The 17,248-nt window shown below is 45.4% G+C and overlaps 1 protein-coding gene across 2 annotated transcripts in view; it reads left to right on the top strand.

Annotated features, from left to right (window-relative positions):
* PTH2R (parathyroid hormone 2 receptor) overlaps nucleotides 1-17,248 on the top strand; it is a 2,210,872-nt gene that overhangs the window by 1,526,506 nt on the left and 667,118 nt on the right. For both annotated transcript variants that reach the window (XM_073645571.1, XM_073645570.1), the window contains exons 9-10: nucleotides 12,136-12,202; nucleotides 15,990-16,084. In XM_073645571.1, the coding sequence (XP_073501672.1) occupies nucleotides 12,136-12,202; nucleotides 15,990-16,084 (162 nt within the window). The remainder of the gene's footprint in view (nucleotides 1-12,135; nucleotides 12,203-15,989; nucleotides 16,085-17,248) is intronic.

A 17,248-nucleotide genomic window follows, 5' to 3' on the forward strand; every position in this document is an offset into this window, starting at 1 on the left:
AACCAGAAAATTCTAAAGGAAAATGTCAGGACATTTGTACATGAGCTGAATCTCAATATATTATAGGTTATGTAGAAAGAAAATGGCACAAAGTACACAAGTCAATATATAAAAGAATGCTAAAAAAAGAATAAAGTTAAAGGGGTTGTCCGGTCTATATAGTGGTATGTAGTGGTATGAAAAAGTGTTTGCCACCTTCCTGGTTTCTTATTCTTTTGCATGTTTCTCACACTTAAATGTAAAACCCTGAAGTCATCACTCATTGGCTAATTCATGTCACATGGGCACCGACAATTATTCACAAGTGAATCTCTTTTGTGATTTACCACAGGTGAGTCAAAATGTGTTTCCATACAAAATTAATGTAAAGGGTGCCAATACCAGTGACACAGCAAGCTTTAGGTTTTTCTATTTTTGCCTCTCATTGATATTTATTTTAAATTGTTGCTTATCATTTGCTCTTTTGTATTTAACACGAGTGCTCTATACAGAAAAACTGTTTCACTTGATTAATTTTTTTCAGAGATATTCCACCTTATGTGCTTAAACTTCATGGGTGCCAATAAAGAAGGGCAGGATTGTAAATTAACTGTGGTTTATCACATTTTTGGGAAGCTGAGTTCAATTTCCTAGCCACACACGCCTGATTACTGCTACACCTGTTTTCAATCAAGAAATCACTTAAATAGGACCTGCCTGACAAACTGAAGTAGACCAAAAGATCCTCAAAAGGTAGACATCATGCTGCGATCCAAGGAAATTCAGGAACAAGTGAGAAATAAATTGAGATCTATCAGTTTGGAAAAAGGTTATAAAGCCATTTCTAAAGCTATAGGACTCCAGCGAACCACAGTGAGAGTCATTATCTACAAATGGTGAAAACATCTACAAATGGTGAAAACATGGAGCAGCATGAACCTTCCCTGGAGTGGCCAGCCAACCAAAATTCCCCCAGGAGCACTGCGACTACTCCAAGAGGTTACAAAAGACACCACAACAGCATCCAAAGAATTGCAGGCCTCACTTGTCACGATTAAGGTCAGTGTTCATGACTCCACCATAAGAAAGAGACTGGCCAAAAGTGGCATGCATGGCAGAGTTCCAAGACAAAAAGCACTGCTGAGGAAAAAGAACATAAAGGCTTGTTTCAGTTTTGCCAGAAAAAATATAGATGATAGTCAAGACTTTTGGGAGAACACTCTGTGGACTGACGAGACAAAAGTTGAATTTTTTTGGAAGGTGTATGACTCATTACATCTGGCGTAGAAGTAACACAGCATTTCAGAAAAGGAAAATCATACCAGCAGTAAAATATGGTGGTGGTAGTGTGATGGTCTGTCACTATTTTGCTGCTTCAGGACCTGGAAGTCTGCTGTGATAAATGGAACCATGAATTCTGCTGTCTACCAAAAAATCCTGAAGGAGAATGTCCGGCCATCTGTTTGCGACCTCAAGTTTAGAAGCACTCGGGTTATGCAGCAGGACAATGATCCAAAACACACCAGCAAGTCCACCTCTGAATGGCTTAAGAAAAATAAAATTAAGACTTTGGAGTGGCCTAGTCATAGTCCTGACCTTAATTTGATTGACATGCTGTGGCATGACCTAAAAAAGGTGGTTCATACTCAAACACTCCAATGTGGCTGAATTACAACAATTTTGCAAAGATGAGTCGGTCAAAATTCATCCAGAGCATTGTAAAAGACTAATGGCCAGTTATCTCAAACACTTGATTGCAATTGTTGTTGCTAACCCAACCAGTTATTAGGATTAAGGGGCAATCACTTTTTCACACAGGGCCCTGTAGGTTTGGATTTCTTTTTCCCTTAATAATTAAGACCTTCATTTAAAAACTGCATTTTTCATTTTCTTGTGTTATCTTTGTCTAATATTTTAATTTCAAAATGGAAAAAATCTGCAATAGCGCTGCCACTAAATGTAATAAAACACTGGAAAGCTGCGTTCTGAAAATGCACTAGTAACCCACGTGCTGAATGATAAACACAATATAAAAAATATATATTTATTTATCAGAAAGCGAAGAATCTGGCGAATCAGTTAGCCCCAAGGGTGGTACGTAATTGTGGAGATAAGAAAAGTGTGAGAATTAAGAAAGGATTTTTTCCTTGTAAAACAGGCATAATGTACAGGGCAACATTAATAAACCAACCAGTTTTTTCTTTTAACAATGAAGCTGAAACGTCCACTATTAAATCCCATATATCGTGCAGTTCAAAAGGTATTATTTATTGTATACAGTGCCCATGCCAAAAACAATATATAGGACGAACCAAAAGAGAACTGAAAGTAAAAGGAAGGAACACGCTTTGAATATTATAAAACAATTTACAGGTCATCACCTTTCATTACACTACAAAAACGTACATGATGGAAAATTAATGGGTACCACCTTTTGGGCAATAGAGAATGTCAGGAAACATTGGAGAGGAGGAAACTACATTAATCAAATGTCGAAAGTAGAGAGTAAATGGATTTTTACTATGAATTCTCTGAAACCATATGTTCTCAATAATGAACTTAAGCTTTTTGCATTTAATTGAGGAGGGAAAGCCTAGGGGCCAATTTGAATGGACAGTCACCTATAAAGATAATCATGCTCTTTGTGTTGGTAATCTCTGATGAAGGAGGTCGTATCCTCAGAAACGCGTCGGATATTGCTGGGAGAATTCTCTGATCACTGAGAGGCTCACAGTTTCAGTGACATCACTCCAACACTGAGCAACTTTACTTGCAGACACTGATGTGACAAGCTGGCACATGACTCGCCCCCAGGGCCGTGGGGTACTCGGCAGCCGGGCCTTATGGCTGCTTTTGGGGGAGATCATGGTGGCTGGCCCGGTCCGTGACCCAGGGTAGTCAGTGCAAAAAGGGGATATTTATAGGGGATTTGTTATGACGCCACCTGTGGTGTCTGGTGAGGATCACCACCGCTGTGACAGATGATAGGGCAGCTTGAGATGGAACGGCTCCCCACAGGTGGAGCAGGCCTCCGGGGAGTGAAAACGATGCAGTTTGCACTGGGCGTTGTGGTGCAGGGGGAGCGATGGCGCAGCAGAAGTAACGGACAGAGACAGGGGATTTGCTTCATTACCTTTACTGGTGCTGTTGTTAGGTATGCTCCAGGGTACTCCAGGTGAAGGGCGCACTTTTGGACTTCACCCCAGTGAGCGGGTATAGGGCCTCCTGATCCGTGTCTGTCTCTGTGTATGTTCCTGGCCAGCCTGCAACTGAGCCTAGACTATGTGTCCTGCTTTTACTTCACCTGTTGCTCAGAAGTAGGACCTCTGGTTGGTAACCACTTTCCCTGGACGTTGGGGCCTTTGTGGTTCCTGGTCCTGTAGGTGTCTAGCTTCAGGTTTGCCAGGGACTTGTAGTCCTCCTGGGATTCCGGTTAACCCTACTGGGTGTAAAGGGTCCCTGTAGATTCGGACCAGGTGTCCGGTTTGTATAACGGGGTGAGCTTACTATGCTCCTCTGCCCCCTTAGCTCCACTCTCCTTTTCTCCTCGCCGTCGACAACACTCGGGGCCCTCACTACTCGGCAGCTGGTGTGCAGCATCTTCACCGCTCTCTGAGCATCGGCACGCTCTCTGCTCAACTCTGAGCTCTAGACTGCACAATTCACTCTGAACTCACTTCAGACTAAACACTAAACTGAGCTGCCTGGCTCCACCCTCCCTATATATATCCCTAACGGGCTCCATCTGCTCGTCTGAGGTGGTAGGGTGGAGGTGTGTGAATGTGTGAGGACCTCTTGTGGAGAAGTCCATCCATGCACCCTTTTGGGTTCTGTGGCACCAATGCGCAGCAGGGCGCCACACACACCATGCTGTACTTTGAGGACTGATCCATTTCCTTACATCAGAAATGACCTGCATTTAGCTCATTAATCCTACTTTTTCAGATCTAGTGGAACTCATCCATCGCATCTTCACAATCACCAGACGTCCAAGTTTTCATATTCACCAGAGCGTCTGTGGAGCAGGTAAACCGCACCTCCCCTAGCTTAATCAGGCCAGCTACGGAGCATTGAACACATTGCCGCTCACAAGCTCACAGCACTCACCAGCACTGACCCTCCGTGTTTGCTCCACTGACCCGCCAAACAGGCGGAATGCCAGCAATCATGCTGTGCTAGCGTGCTCCAACTAGACGGAGTAGCTGGACTTTAGAAATACAGCTGTTACCTGCACCTTCATCAGAGCCGGTTGTACCGGCGGACTGCATATACAGGAGTCAGCTCTCCATTTATTATGGTCTAGATCAGGTAGGATCAAACCTCTTACTAGATTGATCCTCATTTTTATGTTAGCACATTCTGTATATATTTTTTACAATATTTAAATTTGTTTTGTGATCTGAAACATTTAAGTGTGAGAAACATGCAAAAGAATAAAAAATCAGGAAGGTGGCAAACACTTTTTCACCACACTGTATCTCGTTCTTGGAGTGATCCTTGTTGGTTGACCACTTCTGGGGATGGTGATAATGGTCTAGAATTTCCTCCATTTGTAACATAATCTTTCTGTTTGAGGATTGGTGTAGTCAAAATTCTTTAGAGATTGTTGTTTTACATTTTCCAGCCGGATGAGCATCAACAACTTTTTTTTTTCTGCGGTCCTCAGAAATCTCCTTTGTTTGAGCCATCATACACTTCCACAAATGTAATGTGAACATTAAACTTTGTTAGATCTCTATTCTTTAAATAAATCAGATTGTACACCAGAATCTAATTTCACCCTCAAATTATCTGCTAATCCTAAAAGTTTGCATACTTTTGCTGCTGCCAAACATTTAATATTGGATAATTTTCTTAATTTAAAAAAAAATACAAAGTCTAATATTTTTGACTGATTCGATTTATTTTGCTTTCTTTATCTACTTTATGAACTTGTCTGAAAATCTGATCTAGCTTTATTTAAACTTATGTAGCAATATGATACATGGAAAATATATATTTTTGTACCGAGTGTAACGGGTCTGGGAAGCGGAACCTCTGAGCTACTATACAAGGGGGCGGTCCTTGTAAGGGAGCGGGTGGCGACCAGGCAGGCAGTCACAGCAGGTGACCGGGACAGTCTCTGGGTGTACGGGCAGGAGGTCACAGCAAGTGACCGGGACAGTCTCTGGAAGAACGGGCTGGAGGTCACGGCAAGTGACCGGGACAGTCTCTGGGTGAACGGGCTGGAGGTCACGGCAAGTGACCGGGACAGTCTATGGGTGAACGGGCTGGTACGACCTGTGATGGCTGAACCTCCAGGTAGACAAGCAGGCAGGTAGCGGAGAAGCGCTCCCAGGTGAGCGGGCAAGAGTCTCTGGAATAGCTGGTGGTCACAGCACGTGACGGCGGAGCCTCCGGGCAGGCGAGCAGGCAGGTAGCGGAGAAGCGCTCCCAGGTGAGCGGGCAAGAGTCTCTGGAATAGCTGGTGGTCACAGCACGTGACGGCGGAGCCTCCGGGCAGGCAAGCAGGCAGGTAGCGGAGAAGCGCTCCCAGGTGAGCGGGCAAGCTGGTCCTTAGGCAGACTGACCGGAGTTGTAAGGCAGACCGTCGGACCTCAGGCAGGCAGGCAGGTAGCTGATGTGCGCTCCCAGGTGAGCGGGCAAGCTGGTCCTTAGAGAGACTGACCGGAGTTGTAAGGCAGACCGTCGGACCTCAGGCAGGCAGGCAGGTAGCTGATGTGCGCTCCCAGGTGAGCGGGCAAGTTGGTCCTTAGACAGACTGACCGGAGTTGTAAGGCAGACCGTCGGACCTCAGGCAGGCAGGCAGGTAACAGGAAATCAGGCAGGATTAGGACAGCAAGCTGGCAGGAATCTGGCAGGAATCAGGCAGGTAACTGGCAGGTAACTGGCAATGGGACCTGAGGGCTGAAGCAGAGTAGAACAGTGCAACAACATTGCTCGGGCACCTCCATTTTGGAGGAGGTGCCTTATATATGGTAAAGTCCTCCGGCCATTGGCCGGGGACTCCTTAGGACGGCGCGCGCGGCCCCCTTAAGAAGGAGGGAGGGCGCGCGCGCCCTAAGCACAGTGGCCGGGAAGGAGCGCGCGCTGCCAGCAGAGCGGGAGAGGGACGCCGGGCACGGAGCAGAGCGGTGAGGGGAACAGCGTCCCTGCCTAGCAGAGGGCAGGGACGCCGGCACTACAGTACCCCCCCCTTTAGGCCCCCCTTTTTTAGGTCAGATAGAAATTTAGCTAGGATGAGAGGGGCATGGATGTTCTCCCGGGGCTCCCACGTTCTCTCCTCAGGACCACACCCCTTCCAATCTACCAGAAAAAAGGTCTTTCCTCTTACCCTTTTGGTGGCAAGAATGTTCTCTACCTCAAACTCGTCCTCAGCAGAAACCGGAGCAGGAGGCGTACCTGTAGACTTAGAAAAAGAGTTAAGCGCCACGGGTTTGAGGAGAGATACATGGAAGGAGTTAGGGATCCGTAAGTTGTCCGGGAGTTTCAATTTATAGGCCACCGGGTTGATCTGACTGATGACCTCCAGAGGACCGATGAACCGAGGCCCTAACTTGTAAGAAGGTATCTTGAGTCGAACATATTTAGATGAGAGCCAGACTTTATCTCCTGGACGAAATTGTGGAGGATCCAGGCGTTTTTTGTCAGCGTGTCTTTTCATACGCTCGGATGACAGAAGGAGTGCGGACCGGGTACTCTCCCATATGGAGGAAAATTTGCTAACGAGAGATTCCGCAGCCGGGTTGTCCACAGAGGTGGAGACAGGAAAAGGAATCCGAGGATGCTGACCAAAGACTACAAAAAACGGGGATTTGGAGGAGGATTCGCTCTCGTGATTATAATAAGAGAACTCGGCCCATGGTAGGAGATCCACCCAGTCAGAATGGTGGGCAATAACGAAGTGCCGGAGGTAACTGGTCAGGTTCTGATTGATCCGCTCCACTTGACCATTGGACTGTGGGTGGTAAGCGGAAGAGAAGTCCAGGGTGACGTCTAGTAGTTTACAAGTGGCTCTCCAGAAACGTGAGGTGAACTGTACCCCACGATCCGACACGATGTGGAGGGGCAGGCCATGAAGACGGAAGATGTGGCGGATAAAGTCTTTAGCCAGCTCGGGTGCAGACGGAAGGCCTGGCAGGGGAATAAAGTGAGCCATCTTGGAAAAGCGGTCAGCGACCACCCAAATGACCGTACAACCGGCAGAGACGGGGAGATCAGTTATAAAGTCCATTGCTATATGCTGCCAGGGGGCAGCAGGTACAGGAAGCGGAAGGAGGCGTCCGGCTGGCAGATGTCTCGGGACTTTGTTGCAGGCGCAGGACACACAGGCAGAAACAAAGTCTATTATGTCCTTGTGCAGGGTAGGCCACCAATAGTGCCGGGCAATAAGCTGGAGGGTCTTTTCCTGACCGGCGTGGCCAGCTAGTTTAGACGAATGGCCCCAGTGTAGGATCTTCTCCCGATCAGGTACTGAAACAAACGTCTTACCGGGAGGGAGACGATTTAGACTCACGGGAGCCACCTGCGGGATCGATGATATGTTTAGGTTCTTCCTCGAGATCGGACACCAGAAAGGATCGGGACAAGGCGTCTGCTTTGACGTTTTTGTCAGCCGGGCGAAAATGAAGAACAAAATCAAAGCGAGCAAAAAACAAGGACCACCGGGCTTGGCGCGGGTTAAGTCTCTGGGCATGCTGGAGGTAAGCCAAGTTCTTGTGGTCAGTGTAAATTATTACCGGATGAAGAGCCCCCTCGAGTAGGTAACGCCACTCCTCCAACGCCAACTTGATGGCCAATAACTCTCGGTCTCCTATGGAATAGTTGCGCTCAGAAGGGGAGAAGAGTTTGGAGAAGAAGCCACAAGTTACCATTCTCCCGGAAGATGATTTTTGTGTAAGTACCGCTCCGGCTCCAGAGGAGGAGGCGTCAACTTCCAGGAAGAACTGCTTGTTGCCGTCCGGGCGATGCAGCACCGGGGCGGAAGAGAAGGCCTGTTTTAGGGAAAGAAAGGCCTCCTCTGCTTCGGGCGGCCACTCTTTGGGATTAGTACCCTTACGGGTGAGCGCGGAAATTGGGGCAGTCCGGGAAGAGAAGTGCGGGATGAAGAGGCGGTAATAGTTGGCGAAGCCCAGGAACCGTTGAATAGCCTTCAACCCCTCTGGTCGGGGCCATTTCTCGATGGCAGACAGTTTCTCAGGATCCATTTGTAGGCCGGTCTGAGAGATAATGTAGCCCAGAAACAGAAGCGAGGTCTGCTCAAAGAGACACTTCTCATATTTAGCGTAGAGATGGTTCTGCCTGAGCCTGAGCAGGACCTGACGAACATCCCTCCGGTGAGTCTGGAGATCCGGAGAGAAGACCAAGATGTCGTCCAGGTACACCACTACGCAGGAGTAGAGAAGGTCCCGGAAGATGTCATTGACTAACTCTTGAAAGACGGCAGGAGCATTACAGAGGCCAAAGGGCATTACCAGATATTCATAGTGGCCGTCCAGGGTGTTGAATGCCGTCTTCCATTCATCCCCCTGACGGATACGAACCAGGTTGTATGCCCCACGGAGGTCCAGTTTGGTGAAGATTCTAGCCCCCCTCAGACGATCAAATAACTCCGGAATGAGCGGAAGGGGGTACTTATTCTTCACCGTGATCTGGTTAAGGCCTCTATAGTCTATACAGGGACAGAGAGAGCCGTCCTTCTTTTTGACGAAAAAGAAGCCTGCTCCCGCCGGGGGAGGTAGATTTCCGGATGAATCCCCTGGCCAGATTCTCCTCAATATATTCGGACATCGACCGGGTCTCAGCAGCGGATAATGGATAAATACGCCCACGGGGAGGAGAAGTACCAGGTAACAGGTCGATAGGGCAGTCGTATGGTCTATGAGGGGGTAGTGTCTCTGCCTCCTTTTTATTAAAGACATCAGCATAAGACCAATAAGGAATCGGAAGTCCAGGTAGATTAGCTGGGGTAGGAGAAGGACGGACGGGATGAACTGGAACCAGACAGGTCTTATGGCAGCCCTGTCCCCAGCGAAGGACTTCTCCGGTCTGCCAGTCAAGAACGGGTGCATGTTTCTGGAGCCAAGGTAGGCCTAGCAAGAGGGCGTGAGAGAGTCCAGGCAGAACATGGAAGGAGATACTTTCAGAATGCAGCATTCCCACCTGCAGAGTAATGGATTCGGTGATGAGTTGGATGGGGCGTGGTAAGAGCCCCCTATCCACGGCAGCAACAGACAAGGGTACAGCCAGAGGTTTGGTGGGGATGCGGTATTTCTCTACCAGGGACTGTGAAATAAGATTCCCGGCTGCTCCAGAGTCCAGTTGGGCTAGTTCGAAATAACGGTTCTCCCCGTAGACGATTGAAACTGACAACAGCAGGGATGGAGAGGATTTATTCTTGTCTAGGTGGACCTCTCTGAGCGAACCTAGACACAGGCGTTTCCCGACCTCTCCGGGCAGGCACGGATCCGGTGCTACTTACTGCCACAGTAGAAGCAGGTCCCCTCGGCACGGCGTAAGTCCTGATGGGTCTTGACCATCTTGGTCTGGTCGACCTGCATAGGCTCATAAGGGTGTACCTGGTTAGAGACAGAAGGAGTGACGGGTTTCTGAAAAGTAGGAGCTAGACGTGGTAACCTCCTCTCACGGGTGACCTCTCTGGCACGCTCCTGGAACCGTAGGTCAATCCGGGTGGCAAGAGTTACTAAGTCATCGAGAGTGGTAGGAATGTCCCGACCGGCAAGTTCATCTTTAATACGGCCGGACAGACCCTCCCAGAAGACGGAAACCAGAGCGTCGTTATCCCAGGCCAGCTCCGAGGCAAGGGTACGGAACCGTATGGCATATTGGCCCACGGTGAGACTTTCCTGACGGAGGCGTAGCAACGATGATGCGGATGAGGTCTTCCGTCCGGGTTCATCGAAGACTTTCCGGAAAGCCGTGAGAAAAGCAGGCAAGTTGGACACCAGGGGGTCTCCTCTCTCCCATAGAGGATTTAGCCAGGCCAGGGCCTCCCCGGTGAGATGGGACATGATGAATGCAATTTTGGCTCGGTCGGAGTTAAACTGGTGGGACAATAGTTCAAAGTGCAGCGTGCACTGATTTATGAAGCCCCGAGCCTGGGCTGAGTCGCCTCCGAAGCGAGGAGGTGCAGAAAGCCGAGGTCCGGGGTAGGATATCATGGTGTTAGTGGACAGCGGAGCTGCCGGATTGCGAGACATGGCACTGGCGGAGGTTGTTGGTGGAGCAGTCAGAGTGTCCAGGCGAGTATTGACATTCCGCAGGTGACCCAGGATGGACTCCTGTTGGGACCTTTGACGGGACAGTTCATGACACAGGTCCGAGAGCGAGGGAGCTTGGGTGCCACCGGGTTCCATGGCCCGAGCAAACTGTAACGGGTCTGGGAGGCGGAACCTCTGAGCTACTATACAAGGGGGTGGTCCTTGTAAGGGAGCGGGTGGCAACCAGGCAGGCAGTCACAGCAGGTGACCGGGACAGTCTCTGGGTGTACGGGCAGGAGGTCACAGCAAGTGACCGGGACAGTCTCTGGAAGAACGGGCTGGAGGTCACGGCAAGTGACCGGGACAGTCTCTGGGTGAACGGGCTGGAGGTCACGGCAAGTGACCGGGACAGTCTATGGGTGAACGGGCTGGTACGACCTGTGATGGCTGAACCTCCAGGTAGACAAGCAGGCAGGTAGCGGAGAAGCGCTCCCAGGTGAGCGGGCAAGAGTCTCTGGAATAGCTGGTGGTCACAGCACGTGACGGCGGAGCCTCCGGGCAGGCGAGCAGGCAGGTAGCGGAGAAGCGCTCCCAGGTGAGCGGGCAAGAGTCTCTGGAATAGCTGGTGGTCACAGCACGTGACGGCGGAGCCTCCGGGCAGGCAAGCAGGCAGGTAGCGGAGAAGCGCTCCCAGGTGAGCGGGCAAGCTGGTCCTTAGACAGACTGACCGGAGTTGTAAGGCAGACCGTCGGACCTCAGGCAGTCAGGCAGGTAGCTGATGTGCGCTCCAAGGTGAGCGGGCAAGTTGGTCCTTAGACAGACTGACCGGAGTTGTAAGGCAGACCGTCGGACCTCAGGCAGGCAGGCAGGTAGCTGATGTGCGCTCCCAGGTGAGCGGGCAAGTTGGTCCTTAGACAGACTGACCGGAGTTGTAAGGCAGACCGTCGGACCTCAGGCAGGTAACAGGAAATCAGGCAGGATTAGGACAGCAAGCTGGCAGGAATCTGGCAGGAATCAGGCAGGTAACTGGCAGGTAACTGGCAATGGGACCTGAGGGCTGAAGCAGAGTAGAACAGTGCAACAACATTGCTCGGGCACCTCCATTTTGGAGGAGGTGCCTTATATATGGTAAAGTCCTCCGGCCATTGGCCGGGGACTCCTTAGGACGGCGCGCGCGGCCCCTTTAAGAGGGAGGGAGGGCGCGCGCGCGCGCCCTAAGCACAGTGGCCGGGAAGGAGCGCGCGCTGCCAGCAGAGCGGGAGAGGGACGCCGGGCACGGAGCAGAGCGGTGAGGGGAACAGCGTCCCTGCCTAGCAGAGGGCAGGGACGCCGGCACTACACCGAGTTAGCCAGTAGATATAAAAATATTTAGATTTGAGAGTCCTCAGTGGTTGATACCTTTTGATGGCTAACTGAAAAGATGGTAACAAGTTGCAAGCTTTCAAGACTACTCAGGCCTCTTCATCAGGCATAGTATAACACAAAATCTGAAGAGTCACATATTTATACACATTAGGATGCTGAAATAATGCAATAGATAAGACAGGTGACTTAAAGCAGAGCTATTACTATGGGAGAGAGTTAAACAGTTCTGGCTGTAAATATTTTAGCAGTTCATAGATAAGGAGTTGTATTGCCCTGTGACTGATGTCTGGTCCAGGGTTGTGATGACCCCACAGTTCTGAGGACCACATTCCTTAGTTGATGTAGAATTACATAAATCCATGTGACACATTCATTCCTGCTCTGAAGGTGTCAAAGATCACCATGAGTTTATATTCCAAAACCTTTCTGTCTCTCTGTCTTTTCTGCAGAAATATGAAAAGTTCTGAAGGGTTCACAAATTATCAAGCACCACTGTAGGCCTCTTTGGCTTCACATAACAGATTACAACATACTGACAAGTACGTTTATCTTTCTTTACTTTATCTTTTAGATGCTGGGAATTAAGTGCTGGAGAGATTAAATGGATTTATCAAGCACCCATATTGACAGCTATTGGAGTAAGTTGTATTTACTGATTCAGCATTTTCTAAAGTACAATTACACACAAAATACATAAAAACCCAATAATATCTTAACCAGAAAAATAAATAAAAAATTGATCCTTTAAAGCGCACCTGTCAGCAGAATTGTGCTTAGTAAACTACATACATTGCCAGGTGGGCAACATTATACTGAGTAAAATGATACCTTGGTTGATGAAATCCATCCAGTGGTTTTTTATAATCTTTATTTTCATATCTGCCATAATTATATCCTCGTGTTTCAGCGTGGGACTTTAGGGAGGGGCTGTAACTGGTGCTCTGCTTATGTATTCATATCTCTGCCTTCTGACAGGTCACTGTGCTTTCAGTGACCTGCCTACTGTTTTGAAAACTGCCTGTGTAATTCCTGTGCCAAAGTGAAATTTACATGCACCAAAATGGCTCAGTTGCCGAAAGATGCTACTGTGCACTAGCGGGTGCCATTTTGCTGGAGGAAAAAGAAATTTTCCTACAGCAATATGGCTCGTGCTTGCACTGTAGCTTTTCTCGGTTGCCGAGAAATGCTACTGCGCATGCGTGGCGCCATATTGCTGCAGGCAAATTATTTTTATAAAAGAACCACTGGACAGATTTCATCAACAAAAGTATAATTTTACTCAGTGTAACAGCGTCCACCTAATAATGTATGTGGTTTATTAAGCACAATCCTGCTGACAGCTGCACTTTAATCTTATTTATTTTCTTGTCATATCCAATAAAAATGTAGAAATATTTGAAGAAATGTTTTCTTGGAGCTTAGACATTTCTCCCACCTTTTCCTAAGAATATTGAATCTGTCTGTTAGGTTATGTTCACAAGGATATTTTTTTTTATTCAGATTTGTTTTTTGAATATGGAAGACATGGTGACATGTCTTTTAATTCAGTGGTAAAATTTGGAATCTTTTTTTTCAATCAGAAATGCCTCAAGAATTGACATGCTGCTTCTTTAACCCCTCAGAAAAGAAATGTGGGAAAAAAGCAGCACCATGTGCCCTTTGCATGTTTTCCTATTGAAATGAATATTATGTTTATTAAAAGAATAATTTAAATTGTTGTTCATGTGGATTTTGGAGCAGAATCAGCTTTAAAATCCACATGAAAACTTGTGAAGATACCCTTAGATTTATCTTTGCTCTATCTAAAGCAGATACTTCCTCCTTCTGCTCTATGAGAGAGTCAAACATGGATTCCAGTCAGGAGCTGACATAATTTCTATTATGATAGCCAATTTTGTGGCATAAATTATGCTTGATTTGTTGGATATTCTTAGCCACCATGCCCCTGTCCCAAGTTACCAGAGCTGACCTGGACTGGTGTAAAATACCAAAAGTCACAACATTTTTGTGCAACTGAGTTGTACAAACAAAAAATGTGCCATGTTTCAAGCTGTTTTACATGAGAAAATTGGTGAAAACAACTTGATAAATTGGGGCATAAATGTTTCAGGAATATTCAGCAAATCTTTCAGTTTGAAACATACAGTACTGTGGGAAAATTTCCATTGCCTAAATTGTGATACTGCGATTGGGAGGAACTTGATAAGTGAGATTGCATTTACAAGTTCTTTCACTGAATGGTTAATAACCAACACTTCCAGAGAAAAATCAGCCCTTACAGCCCATAGACTGTTTCTAGTACATAACCAATTATGGTCTATATGAAATGGTACTAATTACTTCCTGCTGCCAAGCCAGGACCTAATAGTAGAACTAATAGTAGAGCAAAAGTCAGCACTATTCTCAGAAACATAATAAACACATTGGTCGATATTCCCACATGTCATGCACAATACTTGAGAGAGTTCAAATGTAACACATTAAAAAGTAGATTGGCACTCCACACATAGTATGATAAAAACAGCTGTTTATTTTCTTTGCATAATCAAGGGGTTTACAAAAATAGTATAATACAGCAGATCAGTAGACTACGGCCATTTCACAGACAGCTCTTTCTAAGGTATCTTGAGAAAACGCTTTGTGCATGATAATCCGTGGGCTGTATATTGTTATATGGTCAAAAGGAATACAAAAATAGCAGCATACAGATGGTCATTAGCCTACGGCTGTTTCACACCCAAAAGATTGGTAGCATTCCTTGCGTGAAACGTCAGTATGCTACTGACCTGTTGTATATAGTTGCATGTGCAAATGCAGATGAAAAATCTGCAGGGCATCCATCATGTGAAAATTTAAATTTAGACATAGCATTTTGGCTGTTCTGCATCCAATTCAAATAGACCTCACTGCTGACTGTATTTTATAACAATACATTTTAATGTATATTCTAGCATTCAAATAATCCACTGCACTCATAAAGTAAGAGGCAGACTTTTGAAATGAATAAACCACTGATTCATTTGCTTCATACCTAATGCAGTAAGTAGTGCTCCATGTAATTAGATTTTAGGTTTTAGCAGCAATCATCTTTATCAGAATATATTGACTTCGTACCTAAGAGGGTTAATTAAAACTAACCTGTTGTGCCATGACGTACACTAATACATGCACAGAAAAATGGAAAGCTTTTTGAAAACAGGCCTGTGGCAGTGATGGTATATTTAGCTTATAATTGATTATACCGACTGTTTTAATATATTGCATATAAATACTTTGCATAAAGGTTCATGTAAATGAAGGTCATGTCCAGATTATTAAGAAATCATTTTGTATCTTTTAATATTTTTAGTATTAGATTTATCTCAGGGGCTCAAGCTTTTTAGTGGCAAGAAGTGAATGGCATGCAGTGCTAATCTTCTTTACATTATTTTCCTTAACATGCTAAACAACCCTGTAGGACCTCTTTGGGTCCATGGGGATCATTAGGATCATTCATAATCTGTTCGAAAAAAGACCTAAAATTGTTATGATGCTGAAGTGGTTGGGTAGGGGTAAGTCTCCAGATACAAGTCTTTTTTAATCTGATTTTCCTGTTTATGAGATCATTTGCTGTCATTTTAGGCATGACAGTGCTTCTATTATTAGTAAGTATAGGCCAAATACATTAGATAACTGTCAGTGGATCCTTCATTCTGTCGACAGCTATCTCACCTGACTCATATGTAGCTCTATACAGCTCAGCTGATTATTCATGTATTTTTTCATGATGGGCAGAGGTGAGACAGACCTCTGTCAATGGTATATATCTCATGAAAACTAGAGGATTGGCTGGTGAAATTCCAACTGCTTAATCCTGACCAGGAACATGTCATAAAAGGGAGAATATTAAGGTCACAATACATGTCATGGGGCATTTACACTGTAAGATAATCTTGAACAAGTGTTGTTTTGCCATTTAAACAAGCTGCCAATTACCAGATGAACAAAAAAATGATTAATCATAGGGGCAAAGCAGCATTGTTCTTGTTGGAGTATGTAAACAGGACTAGCACTGCTGAAAGCTATGGTAACCCATCTAATATAGATCGCTCAGTGCTTCTCTTACTTTGGCTGGCTTCCATAAACAGACATTTAAACTACAGCCAATCTGTCAACATTTACTGATTGGCAGTTGTATTGTGCCGTTGATGGATCCATGTAAACAGACCTTTAGTTTTTCCCAATATGTATAGGGATTTTATAGCCAGGCTGCTCCCATAACAAAATACTCCCACCAAACACAAAAAACAACATGCAGTGTCTTTTGCTGAACAACCAAATATTCCAAATATTGTTATTCTTCTACTTATTATTGTTATTAATATTGTTACTCATATTATTATTTATTTTGACTTGATTTGTTTTTCTTCAATTTACTTTTTACAGCTTAATTTCCTTCTTTTCTTGAATACTGTGAGGGTGCTTGCAACAAAAATCTGGGAATCAAATGCAGTTGGTTATGATGCCAGAAAACAGTACAGGTAGAATTATTTCAGAAGTTTTTGAAATTGTATACATCAATATGTTGCCTTTTTATAATCATTATTATTTAAAAAAAGTAAAATAACACAAAGTAACGCATATCTCAGGAGTATGATAATATAAAAACCTGTGGAGCTTGAAATATGTGCACTTATTTTTTAAGAAACTATTTTATGAATAAAATAAATATTCATGAATTCTACTGTTCTAGATGTCTACTTTCAAGTATCAATGACATTTGCTACTTTATTCCGTGTTTACCAGACAAAATGTACTGCTTTATTTTTTTTTGTATGCGTTTCCTGTTTATGTTGCTATTTTAAAAAGAATTCAATGTAAAATATGTATTGAAGCAAAGTGTACAGACTTTTTTGAAGTTTAATGACATTTATAGTTAAAGAAACCAGCGGAGATATAGGATGCAGGTTTTGTGTATTTATTTCCTTTCAAGTTTATATTAGTTCTCTTCAGTAGTGGCTACCAGCACTAGTCTTAAAGAGAATCTCTCAGAAGATTTTTGCTATCTCATTTGATAGTGATCAGTGCATGATGCAGGAAAAGAGACCCTGAATCCAATGATGTATCACATAGATTACTGGGTACAGCAACTGTGACACAATCAGAATTCTTAGATATAACATGAAGCAGAGCTGAGAAGCTTCCCCTGCCCCCTCCACAGCTTTCCCTGTACATTGTCTATTGACAGTGAGCTGCTTATCACAGGAGGAGGTGGAGTTAGAGTGGCAGTCTCCTGCATATCAGACCTGGCAATGATAATCTCATAGCCATAAAACCTTCAGTGTAAGTTAACAACAGCACACAGCCTGAAAAGTGACACATCATTAAAATCTGTGTTTTAACCCCTACCTCATGCTGTCCTCAGATTACATAGCAAAAACCTGCTGACATATTCCCTTTAAAGAGGATCTGTCAAACAAGTCAAAAGTGGACAGGTTTTGCTATTCCTTTATTATTGCTGCTCCCTTGTGTTTTCCTTTTTCTAAAAGCTTCTTTTTTTTTTAAATCTACCATACGGTCCCAGATATATATACCTTTTTGTTCAATATTTTTTTATGATCTTTGAAACAGGGAGTGGATCACAGGATTCTTTGTGGGTGTATCTTTAGACTGCTCAGCATTTCTATGCTGTGAACAATGCCCCT

The sequence above is a fragment of the Phyllobates terribilis genome, unplaced genomic scaffold (genome assembly GCF_046119375.1).
Source record: "Phyllobates terribilis strain yellow unplaced genomic scaffold, ASM4611937v1 Scaffold_9__5_contigs__length_417890890, whole genome shotgun sequence".
NCBI lineage: Eukaryota > Metazoa > Chordata > Amphibia > Anura > Dendrobatidae > Phyllobates > Phyllobates terribilis.